Source organism: Delphinapterus leucas, chromosome 1, assembly GCF_059928025.1.
Source record: "Delphinapterus leucas isolate spDelLeu-1000000601 "Yukka" chromosome 1, BTC_Dleu_Yukka2, whole genome shotgun sequence".
NCBI classification, from domain to species: domain Eukaryota; kingdom Metazoa; phylum Chordata; class Mammalia; order Artiodactyla; family Monodontidae; genus Delphinapterus; species Delphinapterus leucas.
The window spans coordinates 104,613,795-104,631,059 of NC_143129.1; the positions used below are offsets into that span (position 1 = coordinate 104,613,795).

General features: G+C 33.0%; 1 protein-coding gene across 3 annotated transcripts in view; it reads left to right on the forward strand.

Annotated features, from left to right (window-relative positions):
• DPYD (dihydropyrimidine dehydrogenase) overlaps positions 1–17,265 on the forward strand; it is an 825,900-nt gene that overhangs the window by 189,017 nt on the left and 619,618 nt on the right. For 2 of the 3 annotated variants that reach the window (XM_089919140.1, XM_022553288.2), the window contains exon 4: positions 2,987–3,074. In XM_089919140.1, coding sequence (XP_089775266.1) covers positions 2,987–3,074 — 88 coding nt within the window. Of the gene's footprint in view, positions 1–2,986; positions 3,075–13,345; positions 13,393–17,265 lie in introns of those variants that run through there. The other variant, XM_089919145.1, reaches the window with a different exon arrangement.

The following is a 17,265-nucleotide window of genomic DNA, read 5'->3' on the forward strand; positions in this document are numbered from 1 at the left end:
GGCAGCCTGATGCACTTTAGTCTACAGAGCGCTTAGAGAATTGCAAGATGGTATTATTATCAGAGTCTGCCCATTCTGGCATATTCATGGCACCAAAGAAAAAAAGAATGCTACAATTCAGGTTTCCATTGCCCTGCCTCATTAACATTTGACATTTCCAACAGCTGTTATTTGTGAACTAGCTCAATAATAAAAGGAGAATTATTTGGTAAAGAGGCTTAATAACCACAACTAAAACTCCTTGTATTGTCAGTGCTGTTAAGTGAATCTGTTTATGTTGAATATAAGATTTCTCTGGAAGAACAGAAAAATACACTTTGAATTAATTTGGCTCATTCATACCTGCTGACATTATAACTTTATTTTTTAATTGCCTTATTATTCAAGTTGCGTGTTAAAAAAATGAAAAGCCGAAAGCTTGTGGCTTCATTAGGGATAACCAGAATCCTCTGTCTATTTATCTATATCTTTATCTATCATAACAAGTATTTCTGTTGCTTTATTCTTATGGAGTGGCAGATATTTAAAAAATTGTCAAAATGACTTTTTTACAAATTAGAAGACATTTAAGATTGCATATTATTTTATAGCTATTTTTATTTTAGCTATTTTATTTTACCACATAATAGGAAATCCTTTCAAACCACTGTTAATGTACAACATATTTATCCATGTGAAGATAACACATATAAGTATCACGTCGTTTCAACATCAAGGACCAAATAAACCATGCTTTGTTTTCTTTTTGGATTGGTGTCCTACTGATCATACTTCCAAGAAATTCTTTTTAAACTCAGTGACAGTGTTTTAGGGAAAAAAAAACCCATAAGTATAAGAAGATAGGAATTCAACTAAATTATAAATGTGAATCTAACAATGGCATTTAGTGAAATGATAGGGGAGAGGTTTAATGACTGCATTTCAGAGAGGACAATTGATTATGAAAAGCCTTAGGTACTCATTGTGTAAAATTTAATTTAGAGAGAAGGCTAAGGGCACAAACCAGAGAGAAGAGATCAGATTTAAAAACAAGATATTAATTAGGTACTGAGAAATTGGTTCAGACAATGAAGAGGACTCTCTGACTTATAAAAGAATGACAAGGAGACCGGTATTGTTTTCTTAAAGGAAATGAACCAACGTCTTTACACATGGAAGTGGATAGAAAATGAGCCAGCTAGTGACCTTTGTCACTGAGCAACGTGGGACTCATTCTCAGTGAAATTCTCAGAGAATTCTCGTCTTCTGACAGATGTGACAATGGTATATGTTAAATTTCAGATCACCAGCTTAATTTTTCACTAATCACACTTTCACTTTATGCCATACCAGATTCCATTAGTTCACCTACCCTCTCATGTTTTTTCTCTCCAGGCCTTGGCACGTACTGTTTTTATCCTTTGTCATTTTCTTGAGTGACCCTGCACTCCAAATCCCACCTTCATTTGCTTCCCTAATGTCCACTCATTCTTCAATCATCCCTTTAAGTGTTATTGTTCCCAATAAGCTTTGCCTGACTCTCTCCCTCCAGGACTACTGTTCTTCTTATATGCTCCCTTAGCATGCTGTTTTTACCCAAATTCACATTGACCACACTGACTACTACAAGTACCTTTTATATGTCTGAACTTCCTCCAAACTGCAAGTTCCATGAGAGCAGGACCATGGTGGTCTTGTTCATCACTCTTATAACCTCGTATCCCAGGTTCTGCCATGTAACAAGGGCTCATTAAATATTTATCAAATGAATACACAAATACGTATATGAATGTACAAATTAAAGACCATTCTAACCAGTGGTTTCAGTACTAAGGTAGTAATTATAGAACTGTGATTCTAACTGTGTGGCTCCAACCATGTTTATCAGAATCACCTTAAAGGGGTTTTCCAAAATGCAGATTCCCAGGCCAATAACTCAAACTCAGGAGGGGCTTCTCTGTGGAAATTATGACATTTATCAAGCTTCCCAGGTGGTTCTTAGGAACACTGAAGTTTGAACATGTCTCTGGTCATTTCTGCAGAAAGCAGATTCTGATATGAGATTAGTATGTGGGAAGTTTATTAGAAGATCCACACCTGTAACAAGAGTGAAGGAATCAGGATTGGACAGACATAGCTACAATAAAGGCTGCAGTAGATCCCTGCAGACCTATTCCCCAAGTGGGGGCAAGGAGACTGGGTCTCTACCTCCCCTCACTGACCTGTGATTGGAAACTGGCAGCAGCTAGAAAGGGGGCATGACCTTGGTTCAGCCTGTTCTCTTCACGTGAGGGCACAGCAGCTGGAGGAATAAATGCTTCAGTCTGAAAGGGGGTAGATCTGGTCTATGCACTGAGGCATCTACTGCAAAGCCCAATTGCCATGTGAATAATGCGTAGGTTAAAAGACATCAGAAAATTGGAGGAGGGAGGGAGGGAGGGAGGGAGGGATGATGGCAGGGGAAGAAGAAGGCTGGGAGGAGAGGTGGGTGGAAAAGTGGGAGGGATGAATGGAGGAAGAAAGGAATTTACACGTGGTAAAAAGAGAGACTTTACCTTTGTGTTTGTATAATTGTGGTGTAAAAGGCATACAAAACTTTTATCATAAAAGACTCCATTCTCTAAGCATTATCAGTGTCATGAGGGATCCAAGTAAGACTGATTTAGTAAATGGATGGATGAATGATGTATCTTAAATAAGTATGATCTTCTTAAACTCTAGGAGGAACACCAAGAGAAAGGGCAGTTATTAGCCTCAGTGGTGCCATTTCATACACCTTAGGAGGTGAAACACAAAAGTGTTTGTGAAACACAAGTGAAACACAAGTTTCACAAAAGTGAAACACAAGTACTCTGTTTATTGCTTAAAAAATTTTTGTATCTAAAAATAGTACAATTTTATTTGTTCTTAATAGACATTAACTCTGAATGGGTATAGGGTAGAGAATATATAGAATATTATCTCACTTACTTTATAGTTTCTTTAATTCAGTTATTTTATTCCCTAGATGCCTGAAATGTGCAGATGCCCCCTGTCAGAAGAGCTGTCCAACTAATCTAGATATTAAATCGTTCATCACAAGTATCTCAAACAAGGTAAATTTGGATTCAGTTCTGCAAATGAAAATTAATAACAGCCTTTGCTCTTGTTCTCTATCTATTATGACCATGATTAAAGCATAAAGCTTGTCTTAGTAAATTGGGTTAAAGTATTAAAAATATGATTTCTATAGGCCTGTGAAAATGTGGCACATTTTATTAAGTAGTCTCTCCCAGTTTGTGATATGATTATTGTGAAATGCGTATTCACTGTTTATTGTCTTAAAAATTAGTTCGTGTTGAAATTAGTCATTTTTTAATACAAAGCATTCACTGAATTGATTTACTCTAGCTTAGGCTTGCTAAATGCTTATAGATAGGAATGTCATTGATTATCTGAACACATTCAAATTTGTGAAGTATCTTTGTGTTTTTGTTTTTTGCGGTACGTGGGCCTCTCACTGTTGTGGCCTCTCCCATTGCGGAGCACAGGCTCTGGACGCACAGGCTCAGCGGCCATGGCTCACGGGCCTAACCGCTCCGCGGCATGTGGGATCTTCCCGGACCGGGGCACGAACCCGTGTCCCCTGCATCGGCAGGCGGACTCTCAACCACTGCGCCCCCAGGGAAGTCCGTATCTTTGTTTTAAAATGTGCTTTGGTATTAACTCTGGCACACTGAAACAAATCAAGGGAATTTGTTTAAGATTTGGAATAATTCATAGAGACTGATAGAGTTGTAACCAAAAACCCCCCAACAATTAAAAAATAGAAAACAGACTTTTATGGGCATGAGTAGAAAAAAAAGGAATTTTGATCTTTCAGTTTTTTTTTTTTTTTAAGTCAATGTAAGGCTAAGCCTAATTTTTATTCACTAAGAGAATGGTTTATTGATTGAATAATTAATTAATAGTATCTTTTGTTTGTGAAAGGAGCATTACAAGCTCTTAGCCAAGTATCTTATCTTTTAACTGAGCAAAAGCTGAAGTAATCTTCTCATAAGGATGTAGCGAATCCTTCCTTTCACAGGGTTTAAAACTTATGTTCTAAAATGCTGCAAAAATCCAGTAAAGTGCCCCTTCAACTACCAGGTACCTTTTAATATATAAAGATCATTTCTCAATATGTCAATGATTTAAAAAATATTGTAGGAGAAAAATTATAAATTTATATAGCTTCAGGATTTCAAAGATTTAGAGGTTATTACTTAGGTATAGGACATGGTATTAATCTACATGGTCAGTTTTTTTAGGATTTGAAGTCCAGGTTGAATTTTTAGATTGAACGCTTGTGAACCCAGGGAAAATTACTTATTTACCTTCATTTATGAAAGAAAGATAGCATCTGTCTTACAGGATTATGGTATAAAGTAAATAATATTTGTATGTGAAAAAAATCTCTAATATGGTAATTATTCAACAAATATTTTGTTGATGTGGAATTATTAACTTCCCTATTCATTCAATATGGTAAATACTATACAAGTGATTACTTTTTTTGTAGCCGGTGTTATTCATTGAACACCTACTATGTACCAAACACAGTGACAGGTACTGGGTAAGAAAGGGTCCCTGCTATGACCTTGCCTTTTGGAAATTCGTAATCTGTAAGCAAAGCCAGATACATTAAAAAACAAAGCAACACAAAAACCTAGCCATAATTCAATATGGTTAGTGCTGCAATCCATGCAGTTCAGGAAGAGTATTCAGCATATGAAAAAGCAGGAATATGGGTGTATACACGGCATATTTGGAGAAATATAATAAATTCAGTGTAGCTAAAATGAAGCCTAGATTACATGAACAAGAGTGATGGGAAAGAGACCAGACAATTAGGTTGGGATTAGGTCGTGAAAATATTTTAATTCTATGCTCAATATTTGAGACTTAATTCTGTAGATAGTAGGAAATCATCAATGATTTATGTTTGTTTTGTAAATAAGATGAAATCTGAAAAGGGATACTAACTTTGTAGTATCCCAAACATTTATCATCACAGGATCTCTGTCTTGTATGTGAGAATGAATAATTTATGTGAAATGTGTGCATGAAATCTCATTTATTTAATAACCTCATGAGAAAAGGAGTAAAACAAAATGTCCAAATTTTGAAGTAGAAAGTGTTTTGGCTAAAATTATATCTAAGGTAGTAGCACTCTTGGCTTCATGCATGAGGAGATACTAGAATTATGATCCATGCTAGCTAAATTTTCCTTATATATTCTATAATTCAATAGTGATTTTGTGATTCTAATTAGTGTATAGCACATTCATTTAAGGTCTACAAAAGTTTATTAAAAAAAGACAAAATGGGAATAATGATATTCTTTGAAAAGTTTATAAAGTGTCTAAACAAGATTAAAATCATTTCTATTTTAGGAAAAAATGTTGTTTCATTAATTCTTTACTACCTGATGAAACATTGCACTTCGGTATTTATTTAAACAGATTTCCGTATGAAGAGAAGATATTTGGAGGTATTTAATTGAAAATGTAATCTTTTGCAGACTTTTAAGGAACTCTGTTGTAAGTAGTATTTTGTTGAAGAATCATTGCACCAATCATGAAAGGTCAGAGATTCTTGTACTTTAAAGCCTGCAGCTTTTTAGCTATTTACCAGCTGTGTACAATGTAGGCTGTCCCACATTGCTCTGCCAGTGGACTTCAAATCAGGAGGGGGGTTCTTTCCAGGTTGAGAGGGTAATTGAATCACCCAACTCAATGAACCTTGTGCCTTTTTGAAAAAAGGATGTCACTTGTGTTGTATTGTGTTAGTTTTCTGTGATTCAGTGGAGTTTAGGCCAATACTTCCATTCTTTACTTTCTTACAAACTGGATTACAGCTCTAGTTTCCAAAGGTACACTCAATTCTGTCGTACCTCCTCAGTCAGTTTTTCTGTCCTTCGTTCGTGCAGGCTGTTGTTTACAATTGTATCTCTCAGTCGGAAGTACACGTTTCAGATTAATCAAACTGTGAATAGTAGGCTATATTTTTTGATAGTTTTCTTTTTTTTTTGGCGGTACGCGGGCCTCTCACTGTTGTGGCCTCTCCCGTTGCAGAGCACAGGCTCTGGACGCACAGGCTCAGCGGCCATGGCTCACGGGCCTAGCCGCTCCGCGGCATGTGGGATCTTCCCGGACCGGGGCACGAACCCGTGTCCCCTGCATCAGCAGGGGGACTCTCCACCACTGCGCTACCAGGGAAGCCCAATAGTTTTCTTTTGAAAAAACAGTATGCATAAGGTCAGTCTTTAAATTTATTGAAAAATTGCTAAAAAATGTTTCTTGTTTCATGATGCTTTATTTCAAATAATAGTTATTTTCTTTTTCAAAATTTTATATTAAGTTGTAAAGCTTTGGTTTTACCACAGATTTGCATATTTTACAGAATCTGTGTACTTAGATTTTGTGACTTTTATATCTAGATAAATAAATTTAATAATATACATTAGAAAAAAACTGACTAAATGACTCAATGTAAAATAAAAGACTCTTCTTTATCATAGATTCCTATTGAAAGTAACAAGAAGTCAGAGGAGTAACACAATTTAACCAGCAGAATTTATTGATAAATATTCTTGATAACAATATTTTTATTTAAATATGTTGTCTTGACATATGTGTGTGTGTGCATATGCACACACATGCACAAAGGTTACAAAGCAGAAGTGCAATCAATAGATTTAGTCCATCCTCCTTTTGGGTTTGCTTTTCAACTTCAATGGCTAAGTGGTTTATACCCTTATCAAATAAAATGTGGATCATTTTCAGAATAATTTTTTAAAATCCTAACTCTAATTACATTACACCCTTGTTCAAAAAGCTTCAGTGGCTCCCCCTTGCCTAGAAACTAATGTCCCAATACATAACCTATTATGTAAGCCAATTGGGCTTTCTCCACTATTATGAAAGAGAAGTAAGCAGATGAAAAAAAAGTATTAGGAAGTCCATAATTTATTACTCAGTAATTTAAAAAAATAGGAATATTTTGGATAAATAAAACAAAATGTAGTGATGAGATTTCAGGTTTTCTTTGGTACACAAGGCTAGTTCCCTCACTTTTATTGCCAGATGATAGTGTGAGCACCTCTATCCATCCCAAGAAAACTGACAGAAATTTACCTACCTGCCATAAGATGATGTTCAAGGGAACACAGCTTTTAAAAAGTCTATGTGATGCACCAAGAGGACTAACAAGCCATTATCCTTCAGAGCTAAATCTGCCATTTGGTTTAAATAAGTAGTTCTGAACTTGTCTGTCAGTTTCCCTTACAGTTGAGATGCCAATTTTTGAGTAATGTGAAAGATGTATTTTTTTTCTAGGACTGATTGTATTCTAAATTTTACAACAAGCTAAATATTCTGGATCTGTGCCATTTTGGGACCTAATCTGAGTGGGTCTTGTGGCATAGACTAAGGTACTGTAATTCTAATTAGCCCTCCCTATCTCATAATGTAATAATTCTATCCTTTTAAAACTTGATCAGTAGTATTGTTAATGCTTGATTAGCCAATATTGGATTAGCTTTATTCAAATTTTTGCCTATTTTCTTCAGGTTTTTTTTCCATGTTGAGATTTCCATGGGAAATCAGTTCACTTTTGCTTAGAATAAATACTTTAAATCTTTATTCAGTAAGGATATGGTGTTGACCAACTCTTTTTGTTTCTGAAACTGTTTATACATTTATTAACTCTTGAAAAATAGTTTGACTATGTATAAAATTCTGGGTTGGCAGTTATTATTTTTTTTCACCTCTCAGACAATATCATTTTAGTGTCTTTGGTCATGCATTGGTGCTATTGGAAAATCACCAGCAGCCTAGTTATTGCTCATTTGAGAGTCATAATATCTTTGGAGGGGAGTTGATTTAAAGATCTTTTTATCTTTAGTGTTCAGCAGTTTTACAGTGACTTATCTAAGTCTGGATTTCATTTTATTTATTTTGCATGGTTTTCCTTGTGATTCTTGAATCTGTGGATTGATGTCTTTCATCATTTGGGGGAATTTCGTTGTCTTTCTCCTCACTTTATGGAGCTCTCATTAGATATATGTTAAACATTCTTACTTTAGTCTCAATGACTCAATTTATTTTTTAAACTTTCATCTCTGTGTTTTGGGGGTTACATCTTAGATCATTTTCTTCAATTCTACTTTCAGGTTTACTAATACTTTCTTCATCAATTTCAAACATGTTAAAATGGTACACTGAGTTTTGAGTTACAATTTTATCTTTCATTTCTAGGAGTCCTTTTTTTTACATTAAAAAAAATCTGGTAGCTTTTTATTTATTTTTCAAGCCTGTCTTTAATTTTTTAAAACAGATAAAATTACTTAGCTTTGTGCTCTGAGAATCCCACTATTTAAAGTATTTGTGAGGCTGATTATATTGTCTGTGATGTCTACTGGCTCCACTCATAGTGTTTTGTTTCCCTGTGTGTTTAATATCTGTTTTTATTTTTATCTTTTTATTATTATTTTTTAATTCTGGCTGCTCATTTTCTTTGAGGCTTTATCTGTGGAAGTTCTTTGAGGACAGCAATGAAGACGTTTCTTTAGAAGGAATTTATATTTGCTATGTTCTCAAAGGCCCTGAAAACGAAAGCCTTTTTCACCTGGTTTGATGAATGCCTTTAAGATGGTTCCACTTATTTCTCTGCTTACTGCCTTGTCATTTTTCAGTCCCTGGACATAAAAGCTCATGGATGCGTTCACAGTGACTTTTTAAAACATATTTTACCTATAATTTTAACTTTTTAAATTAGAAGAGTCATAGTAGATAACTATTTCTCAATACATGTGGTAAAGTGCTGTAAATAAGATCTAGTGGGTAGCCTAGAATGATTGAAACCCACATTTTTATTAGTAAATACTGGAATAGTAATTGAGAAGACATATGGAAGAAACTGTTGAAAAATAAGACAAAAAGATTTGCCATCAGATATTGATACTCACTATAAAGCTACTATAGTTAAGATAATATAGAGTTGGTATAGGAATGCACATTTCTGAAACTGATGAAAATCTGTAAATAGAACCAAGTAAGTAAGAGAACATAATATATAATGAAGAGGACATTTTAATTCAGTGGAAAATGATGAGTTCTTTGAAAAGTGGTTCTGATAAAATTTTTCCTTTACTTTTAGAACCCTTCATCAGGCCTTCTAAGATAAATTTTAGGTGGACTAAAGTTTTAAATATAAAAAGAAAAAGATTTAAGGATAATTTTCAAGCTGTGAAATATGTGAGAGAAAATTTTACTACACACATTTAAAAATGTATTTTAAAATAAAATCTAACCAAACTTGAAACCAAGTGAACATTTTTTTTGCTCTGCATGTTTAGGCTAAGTGGTAACTTCTCTGTTAAATCAGAGTTCCTAAAAATTTAAATGAGAAAAAATAACCTGACCCTGTGTATGCATGGGCAAAAGTTATAAACATTAAAGAAGAGGTCATGCAAATGATTAATGGCTATATTAGAGATGTCCTACTTCCATATTAGCCAGAAATATGTAAATCAAAGGGTGGGACACCAGTTTTCTCTCATCATATTTTTTTTTTTTGCGGTACACGGGCCTCTCACTGTTGTGGCCTCTCCCGTTGCGGAGCACAGGCTCCGAACGTGCAGGCTCAGCGGCCATGGCTCACGTGCCTAGCTGCTCCGCGGCATGTGGGATCCTCCCGGACCAGAGCACGAACCCTTGTCTCCTGCATTGGCAGGTGGGCTCTCAACCACTGCGCCACCAGGGAAGCCCTCTCATCATATTTTTAAAGTTAAAATGTTAAATAACCTCCTATGCTATTTAGCAGAAAGGAAGCAAGAAGTCTCATACAGTAGTAATGTATTTGAAAATTTCAAATATATATACTGTTGTACTAGCAATGCTTTGCTATCTGTTCTTCCCAGAGAAATAAAAGTACGACCATTTAATGGCATATGTACAATAGTATTTATTATACCAATCATAGCATTGTTTGAGGTAGCAAAAACTTGAGACAATTATAGTGCCATCCATCATTAGGAAAATTGATAAATCTATTAGGTTATATTTATATTATGGAATGTTATGAGGCTATGCATTATTATTATATTTGTTGATCTAGAGAGATATCCCTATTAAATGAAAAAAGTAAGTTGCATATTAATATGAATAACATAACACTATCTTTAGAAAAAAATTCTAATTTATATATAAGCTAAAAGTGGCATAGAAGGAAATAACTTAAACTTTAGATTCCTCAGTTGATTGAGGTTGAGGGCAGGGTAAAGAGGTTATTAACATTTTTCTTATAAATGTCCTTATTATTTTACTTCTACAATGAGCATGTATATTTTAAAAAATATTTATTTATTTTCTTTATTTTTTGGCTGTGTTGAGTCTTAGTTGCAGCATGCAGGATCTTTCGTTGCAGCACATGGGCTTCTCTCTAGTTGTGGCATATGGGTTTTCTCTCTGTAGTTGTGGCTCAGGCTCCAGAGCACGTGGACTCTGTAGTTTGTGGCACGTGGGCTTAGTTGTCCCGCAGCATGTGGGATCTTAGTTCCCTGACCAGGGATGGAACCCACATCCCCTGCATTGGAAGGCAGATTCTTTACCACTGTACCACCAGAGAAGTCCCAGCATGTATATTTTTAATAAAAATAATAAATTAAAATCCAATAGTAAAATAAAATAAATCTAAGGGTTTACAGAGTAACATGTGCAGGCCTTATTCTGAGTTTTTATTTTGGTATAAAGGATGAGAGAAAAATTCAGCCTTTTTTTTTTCTAAATAACTAATAGTTCCAGATCTGTTGAATAATACATTTCCCACTATTCTGAAATGCCACATCTATCATATACTTAATTCTATATTTATTCCCCTGATAGTATATTTATTTTCAGAATATCCTGACTTTTCTCAACATGTAAAATTAGTTTTATGAAATGGAAAGATGCTCTACAAAATAATTATTGAACACTGTGTTTGGACTCTAATATATTAATTTAAATTTATTAATGCAAATGTATGCTTATCTTACCTTATTCATTTATCAGTTGGTATAACATTAAATTTTCTGGAATTCAGCCTTTAATACATAGCCTCTCAGTTTTGAGTCTAGCAAATGGTAGAATGCTAAATTTACTACTGCTAAAGACAAAGGACTATAATATTATTGTCAAAATGTCCCCTCTTTTCTAATGCATTGTGCTGGAAAAGGTAGATGGATGTTAAATTGTCTATTGAGTCATTAATGCTTATGCAAAGTCTGTCCTGTTTCTGTTTTATAATATATGTCTTTGGACCTTTAAAAGGTTACATTTTTACTTTTAATCACAGCCAACATAGGTAACATTAACTACTTTTCTTTGTATTTGCTTCAAAAGATTAACATTTAGTTCTGAAAACCTATAACACAAAGCATTATTAGTCAATCCATTATAAAATATGAGCAATATAAAATCTAAAAGTAATATAACTAAATGAGAAAAGATATTCATTGTACATATGAAACCAATTTTATATGAGACAGGTAAAGCCACACTGTGGTTGTGTGTATGTTTGGAAACATTTAAACATATGCTACTGTAAATATATTTTAAAAATTAATTATTTTTAAACAGAACAATGATTTATAGTCTATATATGTATATGTAAATTAAACTGGAATTATGGCTTTTTTCTTTAGTATAATCAAGACAAAGAAAAATCTATATAAACACATGAGATACTACTTAGAATATTTGTCATTATTAATAAGTAAAATTCAGTGTAACAGAATCTAGACAAATGGAATTTTAATCTAACTAACCATCCCATTATATGGCGAAGAAATTTGAAATCCAGCAAGGTTAAATGATTTATCCCAGATCACAGAACCACTTGATAATGTAACTGGATTTTCCTGAGTATGCTTTTCCTTGTCGAGTGTGCTTTTGTTTGCATCACACTACGCTATTTATATGAATGAAGTATGTATATTTATAAGTCATTATTAAAATATAAAGAGCTAAATAAGTAACACATTTGCTATCCTGACAGAGTTTTATAAGTAGTATTAATATATTGAAGAGTGGGCAAAATGTATAACACAGTAGACGTCATCTTAAAGAAATCTGGGTTTCATTTTTAGACAAGTACTTTGATAAATTGAAGATTTTTAAGTAAATTGTTATAATCAAAACTAATTACAATTTTGAAAGTAGTTTGGGTTTAAATTAATGCACTTGGAAAGGAGACTTTTCTGATAAATCTATTTGTACCCACTGTACAGATTGTAACTGACAGCTGGTTTTATGAGCCATATATAACACACTATGGTAGACACCAAAACACCCTGTCAGTTAAGAAATCTCTCATTTCTGTCAGTGAAGAGTAAACCTTCATAAAATAGTGTGACTTTATTTTGCTTGAATAGAAGAAAATAGGAGTGTTAAATTATAGTCTAGTTCTAATATCATAAGTAGTAAAATTCTGTCAAGTTATTATCATATATATGATGTTCAACAACGGTCACTGAGTTTGTTGTTTTAAATCTTGTTTGGGGTAAGATGATTTGGAGTGAGATTATTTGAGCTCTTTCTTACCTTCAGGTTTTTTTTTAATTTAGCTATTATATATATTTGTTATTGAAAATATAAATTTATTTTTAAAACTTGGCCAAAAGCTTGATTGACTTGTACTTTTTTGCCCTTTTCAATAACAAAAGATTTTTAAAGAACAGAGAAACAACAACAAAACCTCCACAGTTTTTCTTTTTGTAGCAAATATTAGTAACCAGTATATTTAAATTATATCCGAGATGACACAATTCTCAATTATTTGCTGAGTAGGCAGCTCATATGATATAGCTTTGTTTTTAGTGTAAAGTCTTTCAGAAGAGAGGGACATATGAAGTGCAACAATACATCCAGATACTAAATTTCTAGTTCAAACTTTTAGCCACCAAATGCCCTTTTAGTATAGAATGTGTGTATATTTTTGTTTAAGTATAAAGAATCATATTTAAGCCATAATTCTGGTTACTTTTAAAAGGATGTACAGTTTAGTTGGGTTGTAAGGAAAAATAATCTCAGTAAAAAATAAAATTTATAATATAAAATTAGAGAAAAATCTTTTAGCATTTTTATGTAGTTTATAAATAGGGGATTCTATCAATGTTAATTTTACTTCACCTTCAATAATTTCTCAAATTAAAATATTTCTATTTGCTTTCAAGTTATGTAATATTTATAAATGATACTTGTAGATTTCTACTTTTACTTTTTTTCTTAGCTTTAATGATCATTCTAACATTATGATCATGACTCTAACATATGTGTTTCTATATTTGCATTGCAGTTTAGATGTAGAAAGGCATCCTATCTCCTTGAAGAAAGTATATCATGAATTATGGTAAACTACTATATGTGAACTCTAGCATACACTAAATGAAATAATCTTATGTTCTATTGTTTATTTCTGTGCTTCTTAATCTCTCTCTAAGAATGAAACAATTATACCTTTGTAAATTTCTTACAAAATCTATTGCACATTTTATTATTTTCTCTGGATAAAGTGGGCTTGTTAGTTTTTACAACAGATATTCACATTATTTACTTTAAAATGATCATTCAAATCTGTGAAGTACTTTACACTTTTTGAATTTTACCTAAATGTTTATTTTTGATATTAAAAGATAAATGCTAATCAATTGAGTTTCTAATATTCTACTGCTTGCTTAGAGGCAAAGATTATAGATTAGACATGGTTTCTGAAATTTTAAAAAATTAATAAAAGACAGATCAGAAAAATATACAACTATCGTAAATTTATATTAACAAATACAGTGGTTGAAAAGGTGTAGTGCAAAGAAAGGACATACCTGCATTATGCTTCTGGTTGGAAAATGGTGAAAAATTGATAAAGCTTTTTAAAGGAAATGTTATTTGAACAATGATATATGGTATGAATAGGGTGGATATTGGTATAGATGATAATTGTATTCCATTTAACCAGAACAATCTAGAGCAAAAATACTGATTCTTCATGTGTATCTAGTGCTTACCAAAAGGCCTCTCACAGAGTAGATTTTCATAAATACTTGATGATTAGTGAATTGAGTACATGTACACATACACACTAAGTTATCTTAACTAAGTTGGGTAATATTATATGTTCTCAGGTCAATTTAATAGAGAAAGGTGGATAGGGTGCAGAAAATTGGAGAAGTAGAAGTGACATTTTTACATTTCTATAATGTATATAAATTATTATGCCTCTACTTACATGCCTCCATGTCATTTCTTTTTTATGACCTAGTAGATTGATGATAATTTTTCTTTCTGTACTTTTTGCTCTTTTTTGCTGTCTTCTACTTCCTAACATGAGTTTTCTTTAATAAGTGTTAAAATCTTAAACTCTTAGAATTAACATGTTAAGAAAGCCTTTTTAGGGAGAAAAAGCCTAGGGGAAGGGGTGGGGACTTAAATTCATTAAATCTGCCCTATGCGCCATAATGTACTAGGCATCTTATCTGTGTCAAGTATTTAAACAATATTTAACATAAATATGACTAATTAAGAAGGAATTTTGATCTGTATTTCTTAGGTGATGAAACTGAGGCTGAGAGATATTACATTTTCCTCCAATCATATGGTATAAGCATGATTCAAATCCAGGAGCATATGGCTCAGAAGCCCGTGTGTGTGTGTGTGTGTGTGTGTGCACGTGTGCATGCGTGCACTTGAATGTGTGTTTTCTAGTTTAGCATCTCAAGGTCAGATAAAAACTTTATTTTCTACAAGAATGATTTTTTTAATTTCCTTACGCATTAAGTGAGACTAAAATAAATTCATAGTTCTAAAGTCTACTCATGTAAAAATTTTGTAAAATTTAGTGTATGTGGTATGAAGGGAGGATTTTCAGAATAAAAGCATCCAAATCTATTCTTCCATCTCCATTTGTCTCTACAAGAATGTGAGTACTGTGAGGGCGGGAATTTTTGTGTATTCTGTTCCTGATATATCCCTACCTCTCCTTTGCCAAATATGTGAAGATACATAGATTGTTTATTGAGGGATGGTGAGTGCCAGAGAGATGTCCTTTGCCTATACTTTTGTATGTGCTACTAGAGGTATTTTCTATTCAACTAATGTACATCATGACACTCACCATTATATAGCTCAATCCAGAAATACAAGTAATGTTAATTCACCCTTCTCACACATGCAAACTTATTGAAGTTTAGCCCAAGTATTTTTTAAATGCAACAGATTGGAGTTTATCTTGGAAGGGTGCTTCCATCTGTGAAAACACTCATTGGAAGAAGGAAGAACACTTTAAAATAAATCCACCAGCTGTATTGATAATGCTGTAGTGACATGAAGGCCTGAATATGATAGAACTATTTGTTAAAATAGTTATACCATATGAGAGAATAGCTGGCTTGTGAGTTTTTCGTGTTTCTTGATAATGACTTTAAAAATCATTAAATTGTAGAGGGATGACACTAATGAAGTTTCAAGCTATAACTTTAAAATGAAAAACAAAGAATAAAAGTTGAAGTTATCTTAAAATTAACTCACATAAATGGCATAAGTTGTTCCTTAGAATATGCTTTAAAAATCCCAATGAGTAATAGAAAATTCAGCACCGAGAAGACACTGGGTAAGTTAATGGACCGGATAACAGTCAATGCCTGTTCTTTTGTGTTGAGATAAAAACAGCAAACATATCAAACATCATTTTTGTCTTTTAAGATTTTTGTTTAAAGAAGGGAAAAGTCATCATCCTTTATATATAAAATAAATCTGTGCACAAAAGATCAGATATTTATTTTCTTTCCCTCCTAACATAGCCCTGTACATTTTTTCTTTCACACAGTAGAAGACTAAAATACTTGTGACTGAATAACATGAAGAAACCAGTTGAAGTGGTTGTGTATTTTCTAGAAGGAGACTGCTGGGTTGTCTTTAAAGTACCCTACTAAATTTAAATTTTATAGCTTTTACTTTTAGAAAGGTTTAAGAGCTCACAGAATAGGAGTCAAAACTCTAGTTTAGAAGGAGGGCTCAAGAAATCTTCCCACTTACTATGAGAGAAATAATTGATATTGATCTTGACATTCTTGATGGGAAGAGTTGAGGAAGTGTTCCCTTTCTAACAGGTTTCTGAATGTCTTTGACTCTGAGTACCCATATCTCTACACATGGAGTTATCTACTGTTTCTTCAAAATTAATTGTAAGAGGTCGATTGCAAAGTGACTTCTGAATAGGTGCTTAATGTTGGCTTAGCCCATTTTCAAAACCATGTTTCTATATTCTGTGATATATGCCAATGCTTTCCGTTTTTTAGGTTTAAATTGTTTCTTCTTCAAATTCCCTGTAATTCCACTCCCTTTCTGAGAATTTCCACATCATCTATACAGTAGTCTTCCTAGTTAGTCCCTTAGTACTGGCACCCTTCTATTAAAAAACTTCAATTAAATACCAAACCCTTAAGTTGACAGTGAAGATTCTCCATAATTTGGTCCAAACACATTTTCCAAATATATCTCCTAATCATCATTTCCTAAGTGGATGAATGAACTACTCTAGCCAAACTGCCAAGTCATTACGCCAAGACATATTTTGAACTTTTCTGATTATTTACTCATTTCAGTCTACAATGACTGTATCACATTCCCTCTCATCTCTTAGGTCTGTCACCTCCAGAGTCATTTTGAATGCCACCAATTTTAAAACTGATTCTAAACCTTAGCCTGAAATGACTTCTTACTCCGATAGCAAATCATTTTGATATCAGGGAACATAAATTTGCCTTAAAAAAAATTGTCATGGTGATTTTTTAATTTAAGAAACATTCAGTAATTCTTATTAATTTAAAAAAAATTTATAGCCTCCTATAATTTTATTTTGATGTAATGGTTACACTTGGAGTTATGAGAGTGCTGAAAAATTACTAGACAGTTTTATTGTCAATGATAGGCTGTGATAGATCAGGCCCGAGTAAGTTTGACAGCGGTAGCATATCATGAGCCATAAGTGTAATTTTAAATGTTTTATTTGTTGCATTTAAAAAAATATGTATCTCTTTCTCTTCTGTGATTATTTTATGTGCAGTCTTGAAACTAATTTGGGGCTCAAAGAACAATCAGTATTCTTGTGGAAAGATCCTTAGGTGTTTAAGTAGATTATATTCTTTCTGCATTGTTTTTTCCTCAAATATCCTTAAAAGTTATCTGCAATTGACATTTTTTGCTATGATACTCTTTTTATATTATAAAA